The 10,857-nt window shown below is 28.3% G+C and overlaps 1 protein-coding gene across 3 annotated transcripts in view; it reads right to left on the bottom strand.

Moving 5' to 3' along the window:
• Nucleotides 1-3,627: 3,627 nt before the first annotated feature.
• LOC106684714 (FAS-associated factor 1) overlaps nucleotides 3,628-10,857 on the bottom strand; it is a 44,750-nt gene continuing 37,520 nt past the window's right edge. For all 3 annotated transcript variants that reach the window (XM_014426949.3, XM_014426948.3, XM_014426950.3), the window contains one exon: nucleotides 3,628-5,524. In XM_014426949.3, coding sequence (XP_014282435.1) covers nucleotides 5,444-5,524 — 81 coding nt within the window. In that variant the 3' untranslated portion in view covers nucleotides 3,628-5,443. The remainder of the gene's footprint in view (nucleotides 5,525-10,857) is intronic.

Here is a 10,857-nt window from a genome sequence, read left to right as displayed (position 1 = left end):
CCATAAAACTATGTAGATTGTATGTGTATAATAATTAGACAAGGTGTTTAAGTATCCATAATGAACTCTCTTGTTTAACTAAAATATATGCTACACATTGTACTTTGGGGGTTGTTAATTGTTAACCAAATTGCTTTCATATAGAAATGATTGTAGAAACAATAAACATTGTGGATCAGTTAAAAATGAGTTCCAAGGGAAGTGCTGGATCATCAATCTGAGACTACAACGGAACATTCAAATATTACAATAAAACAAAAAAAAAAAATCAACGCCCTGCAACGTGGGGCGAAACGTTGGCTCATTAAAATAGTATATTTCTACTATTTGAGTTTTTCTTGACCGCACCCGGACCATATTCCTTTCATCATTACAATAAAACATTTGTTCTTTACCACAAGACTACTTGACAATAGGAAGAACACTTGCTTAGGACTGATTTGGCTCTTTAGAACAGGTTAGTAAACTAATCCAAACTCTCTTTCATTTTTAATTTACTTTTAACTTATAACTGAACCTGATAAATACCATAAAATCTATATATTCTTACATTACAGCTATAAAAATTTAACTATGTTTAAGAAACACACAAAATTGTTCTGGGATCCCTATCAAAACCTTAACCGGAGCTTTGGGTTGCCCGAGGACTCCCAACAATCAAAGAGACCAAGAAATTAAATCAGATATAAGGAATTTATGTTATATTCTTTATGATAATTTTTATAGCCACTTTGTCCCCAAAAAATACAATATTCCGTATAAATGATTATATAATTTCAATAAGGGTATGTATCTGGTGTTAGAGAGCATTATAGACTGAGTTATATGTATTTGTTTTCTGATTAGCTATAAATATGCTTTTAATATTAATTTGATATAGTTTTATATTAGAAAGTGTGGTTCTAAAAGTTTTTCCTTAATCTGTTTGTATAATATATGAATATGTACATATCAATATTGACTGACTAGATTAGTTTTATTCTGGGCAATCTTCTAGGTAAGTACACTCTTTTCACTTTATTTATTAGTAAAATTCTTGGCATTTTATAGATGAATATTTTTAATATACAATGTTTTCCTTTAATGCTGATCGTTATTGGTAATTTGTAGTTTAGAATATAGTTGGGTTTCTTTCAGAACTTTTATGATTTTATCTATGGAATCTCTAGCCTTTTAGAGCCAATTCTCAATATTGAATGATCCTCAAGTATTATATATATATATATATTTTTTTTTTTTGGTAGGCTCAACAGACCTTGGGCTGCCCAAACCAGTCTTTTTCATGCTGGCCTGTCTTCAGCAACTGCTTTCCAGTTTACTTCATGTAGCCCTTTCACATCTTTGTCAATTCTGTCTGGTTTTTGGCCTCCCATGTGGTCTCTTGCTAATTATACTGGCAATCATTGTGTAGAAGCATCCTGATGGCTTTCTTTGAGCCACATGTCCCATCCATCTTAGCTTCCTTACCTGCATATCGTGAGATATTGACTAACCAGCCTCTGCAAGCAGTCCTCCAGCTCTACAATAGAACTGACTTTATCATGGCATTGTACATCCTTAGCTTCAGATTTTTTTGGATTTCAGTATTCTTGACCGGGAGAAAACTCTTTTTAAGCTTGAATTATATATATACAGAATAACTAAGTTTGTTGTAACATGATAGTCTATATTTGACTCTATCAACAGGCAGTGTTTGTTTTTAAACTTCATAATATAGGCATAAGAAAAATACTTTGTTTTACAAATGCCAGCAAGACAAAATATATGAGATTCTTAAGAAGTGAAAAAAAAACCTTTAAATTGCAGCATTTGGTCAGGCATTCAACAAGGTGGGAAATTTCAAATATCTAGGTTCAGTTACATTGAAAAATAACATCAAAGATAACATAAAAGCAAGGTTAGGAGTTGGCAGTAGGTGCTTACATGCACTCTGTAAGGTACTATGTTTTTGAAATCTATCCCTCAAAGCCAAGTTCATAATAACCTGAAGGCCTGTAGTAACATATGCCAGGGAAACGTGGGTCCTGACCCAAGAAAAGAAAAAGGATATTAAGGAATGGGAAAGGAAGGTCCTCCAAATGATTTAATGACCAAAATGAGAATCTAGACCATGGGTGGTCAACTTTTCAGTATATAAAATCTACTTTTTATATTAAAAGTGTGTTGTGATTGAATTGTTATCATTGGCGTAGTCTAAGGAGTGTGAAATGCATACTATGTTTATACACCGTGTTTCAGCATAAGTTGCATTCTAGTGAGATATGGGTGGATAAGTAAAATATGTTTAAAACTATTTTGCATTTTTTAAATCACTTATTAAGTTTTCAAAACATAGGCTTATAAAGAAAGTAAATTTATTACAAAGAAGCTCCCGTATGACACTACCAAATATTCAAGCTAACTGAATGTTCTTCGATGAGTCGAGTCGTAATTGTCGCATTACGTCCAGTGTCAAGTGTAACACATAAGTCAAATTATATTGTGCTGGGTGGGTGGAAATCATAGTGTCAGGCTGTCAAAATTCTAGAAATTTATGACCTTTGCAAATTCCCACCATGCATTAAACTATTGCTAGAAATTTTTGTCTTCTACAAGTCCAGGGTACATGGAATTCCACCCCAAACATTGTTAGCAACTGGCCGCCCCTGATCTAGAAAATGGTGATCCAGATAAAACCAGGAGTAATGGAGGTATATGGTCTACACGATATTGCAGTTTTTATCAAGATGACAAGAATCTGATGGCTTGGCTAGGTCAAGTGGAAAGGATGTCAGAGGATTGCCTAATAAGAAGGCTGCTGGTATCATTTTCTGGAAGGAAGAGAAGCTTAGGGAGTACCACGTCTGAGGCGCCTAGATGACGTGGAGGCAGACCCGTGCTGGTGGGGGGTGAGGAGATTAGAAGATATGGGGCCGACAGGAACAGGGATAATATACTTATGATAGCATTAATTCTGGTAAAACTGCAAGATAATAAATAGTTTCAATAGTTATTGTCCATTGTATATTACGTCTATATCATTTTAGTTCATTACCACCAATTATTGTTTCTAAAAATTTAGACAAATTTTAACTCCAGTAACTAGGTACCCAGGTTTCTGAAAATATAATGGAATGTTAATCCACTCCTCCCAAAAGGCCTCCATTGTTGTCTCTGAATAAATTAAGTAAATATATTTTAATGAATTTGTTAAGTATTGTAAGACCAAGATTTTTCATATACTTTGTTATACAGCTCGACTAAAAATTAATATCATGAGTATTTCAGTTAATGATATATTAAACTCCTTAAATGTTTTCAATAACAAAAAAAATAAATAAATAAAATCAGAGAATTATAAAAAGTTTAGTTATACTAAAAATATTAAATAAAATATGTAGAAAAATGCAATTAAAAGAGATGGTCACAAAATAGAAAAAAATAAAACCACTAAAAAAAAAAAAAAAAAAAAAAAGAACAGATGGTCTTTGATCATCAAGTAGATATAAATATAAAGGATGATAATACTCATAAACTTATTCATTTGGTTAAGTGAGATAAGGCTCATTAAATCAGAACAAAATTATAGAAACTAAACAATGTTTAATTCCCAATGAGATCAAATCCTGGCCCAGCAATGTGTTCCAATTGGTCATACAAGAAAACGTTTATTTTGATGTAAAAATATATAAATGTTTCTTTTCTGCAAATGTTTGAGAAAAGAAAAATTAATTAAAGAAAAAACAATGTTAAACAGTCCTAACATTGAAATATTATACTCATCATACAAAAAAATGTCAAGATTTTAAAAATTAAAATGCACAACAAAATATTTCAATAAACATATTTAATAATAACTTATACATTCTCCTGGGAATAGCTACCTGAATCATAAATTCAGGTGTTGCGAATGTTTTTATCAGTTCCTCAATTGTAAATAATTTAATTTTTACCAAATGATATGATTAATGCTCTAAACCTAATTACTGTTCACATTATTAGTAATTGAAATTACTTGATTTATACTAGAATATGTTACAATCGGTCAAATATAGAAATAATTGTACATACACACTTGAATGTATAAAGTAAAAAATAAAAATAACTAATTAAGATAGGCAGTATAATTATAATGAATAGTGATCACAGGTAAAGACATTTAAAGAAAAAATGACTAGTTAAAATTATATTATTTTTCAAGTACAAAACTTCCTCATAATGTATTCTTTTGATAGGAAATAGTCAATTAAAAAAAAACTAAAAATAATAAATTCTTAGTAGTGTATTGTATTCATATAAACACTAAAAAAGTAAACAATTGTTTCCCTATAAATGGGAAAAAGAAATAAGAAGGGGAGTATGAATGCCATTCAAGCCAAACATTTAAAAAACAAAATCCAAATAAAAAAGATAGGTGAGATTATATGTTTTCACTAAATTGTTGTACATCAAACATTAAAAGAAAAAAAAATTAAATTATAAAACAAATTTATTAAGCCCTGACCAAACAATATTAGAGTTTAATGTTAGTAACAAAGGTCTATTGAAACTTTGTTTATAATCTAAATAAAATATTGGTAAACAATTCAAGATTTCAGTGAGGTTTTCAATAACTGAGAAAAGAGAAATATGTAAATTGAGTATAAAAGTAATTGGAGTTAACACATTAAATGACAAAATCAAAAAGATAAGTGAAATTATATGTTCTCACTAAATAGTATCAGCATTAAAAAAAAAAAATAATAATAATATAATTAGCACTTAAAAAACAAATTTATTAAACCCAGACCAAACAATAATTTAGTTTAATCAACAATGATAACAAGCATCAAGTAAAACTTTGTTGTTAACAATAATACTAAATTGGTTTACAATTCAGAGTTTGAATACTTAAAATAAATTTTCAACTAAAACCGGGAGAATCATATGCTGAAGAAGCATTTACTTTTATAAAAAGAAAGAAAAAAAATAAATACACTAATTGCAATTAGTAAGGAATATAAATCGTATAAAACAAACATGATGTCCAATTGATATTAAATATCAACAATTATTAGAAATTTTACAATAAAAAGAAAGCAAAAAAAAAATTATTTTTTTTAAATTTTTATAATCTAAAATTTTGGACAATGTAATAGAATAAATATGATGTAATAACAGACCTAATCAGAAGATGTACTCTAATTATAATCCAGAAAAAACAGGGGTTATTACAATATCATTAATTCCTATACATAAACACCAGTAAAACAAAAATATTCACATAATTTCTGATGATTTTCAGAATAATTTTATACAACTAGTTTCCAATTGTATGAAATATATATATGTATATATAGAATGTTTTTTCAATTCGCTCCATTTTTTATAAACTTATGAAGCTTTCTAATTTACAAAGAAACAAGACACAGCCATATAGTTCTCTTTTACTTATGTAATAATAAAAAACGTAGTCTTTTTTTATTTATCGTTCTTCTAAAATAATTGTTTCCTGAGCACACAGACCAATATCTCGAAGTAAAGTCTCTCCATCAAGTGATGATAACTGTAACAGAGAAATCAAGAATAAAAATAATAATGGAAGAAAAGAATAGGAGATACTTCAATACATAAATATCGACGATTTATAGAAACACAGTGTATTTTATGGCAAAGGAATTTTAATTCATTTATGATAATGCTGAATTATGAAACTAAGCCTATTACTTATAAAATATACTGATATCAACCAGTCTTATCAATGAGAGATAGAATAAGAAAGACAGAAGGAAATACAAAATAGTTTAATAATATTGGTTATAAACACTTTTTGTGCAGGCAACCTAGCATGCCCTACTGTGTTGCACAACAGGGGAAAATATTATGTCTAGATTTTTAAACAGGACTAATACCTGTCCAGTTTTTAAATGGCAATCCGTGAAATGGGTACTATTACCTGCCCCGCTTATAAGTGGCATCCAGACATACCCGTTCCCACTTTAATGTTGTCCACCGTTGTTAATGTAAGATACCACTTTTTATTTCATAATTTTTTGTTCAAAATACATTTTTTCCCATTGTGTATTCTCATTCTAAGGCTCCATTGTCCTTTTTTTTAAAATGTAAGAGAGTGTGGAACACAGGCCACACCCATACAGCAAAATAGAAAGTATAAGTGCTATAAATTTTTACTCGGTAAGCATATTAAATGGAGATATTCCCTTGTTTAATTGTGATATTCAATGTTTTGGGGGGTTTCATAATTAGTTAGAACTGATTACTATGGCTGGTAAGAATGATGTGGACTGTGGATAAATTATTATGGATTGAAATAAATTCATCATAGTGGAAAGGGAAAGAAAACATCCATTCTTGATTGAGTAATACAAAATAATTGATTTTAGGGTATTAGGCTAAAAGAGGTGTACAATATGGTTTAGTATTGTTAAAAAATTCAATTTTGACTATTGAATTTGAAATGTAATAAATAATATATAGAATGATACAATTTTACAACCACCAAGTGATGATACTAATTGTTATAATTTATAAGCATCTTAACACTATAGAGTCAAGTGCTTAAGGCTAAATATACCAAAATTTAATAAGTTTTTTTTTAAAGAGATGGCAGCACTTTTGGGGGAAATTTACTTTTCTTCTCATTTATATACAATCTGTAAACAGATTTATCATCTAGAACCTCATAGAAGTTACTTAAATTAGTTTATTAACTTATGTTGTAATTATTTTGGCATTTAAAAAATTTATCTTTCTTATTATCCGTAAATCAAAAAAAGGGAGCTTATAGGCACTTGACCACAACAAACAAAGGAAGTCTGTGCAAATAGATTTATTTTCAGTAGCATATGGTGATCATAAAGAGAAATATACGATATAACAATTAAAGCTGCAACATTTGTAATTGCTATACCAGAGGAAGTGGAGCTTATCCCCTCTACTCAACATTGATACTCCAAGAGCTCTATCGTTTATCAGCACATTTCTATTTCTACACATTTTTGATATTTTTTCACTAATACCTAAGTGGAATATCGGTAGAAATTCTAATTAAGAATATAACATTTTTTACTACTAAATTTAGCATAATTTACCATTTTATTTGATTATTTTTCTCATTTTCAAAAAAACAAAACAAAATTTGGAAGTAAGTATTGTATCGAAAAATTCTTCATTCTCAACATTGACCTTATTAATAAAAATGATTATAAGAATACTTAACTTTTTTGTTGACAAGAGTATCAAACAATAAGACACAATTTTTTTTTTACATCAGCAATCTTAGTTTTACTGAAAATTCTTACAACTCAGACGAAGCAAGCAAAAATGGTGAACGGTGAATCCAAGCTACTTGTGGAAATGTTTTGAACTAATCAAACTGCAAGGCAATAAAAAATAAGATTAGGGAATAAGAAACTTCTCAAAACAACACCGAATGTTTTTAAAGGAATGGGTGTGAATTGGTTCTGAATTTTTGAAGATCTCTGGTAAAGTATAAACAACATTACATTTATATATAAATAAGTTACAGACTGTATGTATATATAGACGAACAGGCTCCACAAATAGATCAATCTTTGAGAGTACTTCAAGTGTTTCATTTCGCACTCCTCACTCTCCCATTATTTTTATTTTCACCTCAGTAAAAGATAACTTTTATATATATAATTACACTTGAAAAGCGTGCTCCAGAGAATGAGGGAGTTTGGCCTCAAGCTTTCCCGAGAAAAGTAGGCACTAGGGCAAGAGCAGATCAATTTTTTGGGGCATACCATCTCCCAGCAAGGTGTGAGACCGGATGTCCAGAAGGTGTCGGCTCTACAAAGGAAGGAGGTACCAACAGACGTGAAGGGGCGATTACTAGGAGCATTAAATTACTATCACAGGTTTGTTCCAGATATGGCAGAGTACCTTGTGCCCCTCAATAATTTGTTAAAGAAAGGAAGCAAGATAGTAGTGACACCAAATATAACACAAAACATCCGCCAATGCATTGAGCAGTTTTAACGGGAACCAGTTCTTGCATTCCCCGACTTCGAGAAACTGTTTACACTCCCAACGGATGCAAGTGAATATGCTCTAGGAGGTGTTGGCACAGGAAACTGAAGAGGGAGAGCGTCCTGTAGCCTATGCCAGTCGGCGTCTCACAGAAGCGTAAGTCAGATACAGCGCCTTAGAACAGGGGACTTCTAGGAATCATGTGGGCAGTGGAGCATTACTGGCCCTATGTATTTGGAAGGCATTTTAGGGTCCACACTGATCATAGGTTTTTGCAGTGGGTAGGGAAATTGAAAGAGTCATCCGCACTTATCACCAGATGGAAGGAGATTCTCAACCAGTATAATATGGAAATCACATACAAGTCTGGTAAAGACAATGTTGCAGACTGGCACTCAAGGGCAATAATGGTCAATGCGATCGAGGATAATTAGGGAACATCTGGACATGCTAGACAGTTTTTGAGAGAGTGGACCATGGAAGAACAACAACAACCAGGCACAGAAGAATCGGAAAACAGAGGAGAGACATCTGAAGATGAAGACTCAACTATGGAAAGACCTGCCGAGATGGAAGAAATTGATGAAATCATTACTGATAAACGTCGCCAAATCATTTGGAAACCTAAATAAAAAGCATAAAAATAGATTTTTGATATTTTACATTGTTATTAATATCGATGTCAGAGACTAGAAACGATATTTCAATATTTTTCTCATCGAAATATTGATATTTGGTTTAAAAATATTAAGACAATTTTATAAAAAGCATAAAAATAGATTTTTGATATTTTACATTGTTATTAATATCAATATCGAAGATTAGAAACGATATTTCAATATTTTTCCATTGAAATTTTGATATTTGGTTAAAAAAGAGTAAGAAAATTTTATAAAAAGTATAAAAATAGTTTTTCGATATTTTAAATCTATAAATTTATATTCCTTTCTATATTTTACATTGTTATTAATATCGATATCAAAGATTAGAAACGATATTTCGATATTTTATTTTATAGAAATATCGATATAATATGAAAGAAAACTATAACATTTTATGAAAAGCTAAAGAAAATTATTTCAATATTTTATTTTGATTATTTCATTTTTATTTCGGTATTTAACATTTTTGATAATATCGACATCGATGATTAAAAAAAGTATTATGGTATTTTGTTATATCGAAATATTTTTATTTGGTTTAAAAAGATAAAGAAAGTTTTATGAAAAAAATAAAAATAATTTTTCGATATTTTAAATTGATAAATTCATGTTCCATTCAATACTTTATATTCCTATTAATAACATTATCAAATATTAGAAACAAAATTTCGATATTTTATTTTATAGAAATATCGATATATTCTAAAAGAAAACTATAACATTTCATAAAAAGCTAAAAAAAGGTATTTCGATATTTTATTTTGATGATTTCATATTCATTTCATTCAACATTGTTGATAATATCGATATAGATGATAAGCAACGATATTTCGATTTTTTTTATTATTTTTTTTATAGAAATATCAATATTTCTTTAAAAGATTAAGAAAATTTTATAAAAAGCTAAAAAAAGGTATTTCGATATTTTAAATTGATAAATTCATGTTCCTTTAGATATTTTACATTGATACTAATGTCGATACCAAAGATTAGAAACGATATTTTGATATTTTTTCATCAAAATATCGATATTCCTATTTTAAAATTTCTATATAATATTTTAGTCATTTTAAACAAAATATCAATATTTTGATGAAATAATATCGGAATATTGTTGCTAATTTTCGATATCAATAAAGCAATAATGTGAAATATCGAAATAAATATGCAATTATCAAAATAAAATATTGATATTCCTATTTTAAAATTTCTATATAATATTTTAGTAATTTTAAGCAAAATATCGATAATTCGATAAAATAATATCGGAATATTGTTGCTAATTTTCGATATCAATAAAGCAATAATGTGAAATATCGAAATAAATATGTAATTATCAAGATAAAATATTGATATTTCGATAAAATATTATCAGTATATTTTTCCTAATATTTCATATCGATATTACAATAGTACAAAATATTGAAATAAACATGTAATTATCGATAAAATGATATTGGAATATTGTTACAAATATTCCATATTGATATTACAACAAAAGAAAATATCGAAATAAATAAGTAATTATCAAAATAAAATATCAATATTCCATTTTTATATTTCCTATATCATTTTCTACAATTTAAACAATTATATTTTAGTTTATATTTGTTATGTTGTCTGTATATGCATATGATATAGTCATCATGATGTTGCTTTGCTTCATCGTTATTAAGAGTTTCTTATATATTTTGATTTCTTATATAGTTTTCTGTCAGAATATATTGATATTTCTATAAAATAAAATATGGAAATTTTGTTTCTAATATTTGATAATGATATTAATAGGAATGTAAAATATGAATGGAACATGAATTTATCAATTTAAAAAATCGAAAAATTATTTTTATTTTTTTTATAAAACTTTCTTTATCTTTTTAAACCAAATATCGATATTTCAATAAAAAAAAATACCACAATACTTTTTTTAATCATCGATGTCGATATTATCAAAAATGTTAAATACCGAAATGAAAATGAAATAATCAAAATAAAATATCGAAATAACTTTCTTTTAGCTTTTCATAAAATGTTATAGTTTTCTTTCATATAATATCGATATTTCTATAAAATAAAATATCGAAATATAGTTTCTAATCCTTGATATCGATATTAAAAACAATGTAAAATATAGGTAGAAAGGAATATAAATTTTATCATTAATGATTTCATCAATTTCTTCTATCTCGGCAGGTCTTTCCATAGTTGAGTCTTCATCTTC

The sequence above is a fragment of the Halyomorpha halys genome, unplaced genomic scaffold (assembly GCF_000696795.3).
Source record: "Halyomorpha halys isolate HHAL.00 unplaced genomic scaffold, Hhal_1.1 Scaffold604.1, whole genome shotgun sequence".
NCBI lineage: Eukaryota > Metazoa > Arthropoda > Insecta > Hemiptera > Pentatomidae > Halyomorpha > Halyomorpha halys.
The sequence above is the reverse complement of the archived record's forward strand: the minus strand, read 5'-3'. Positions and strand labels throughout refer to the sequence as shown.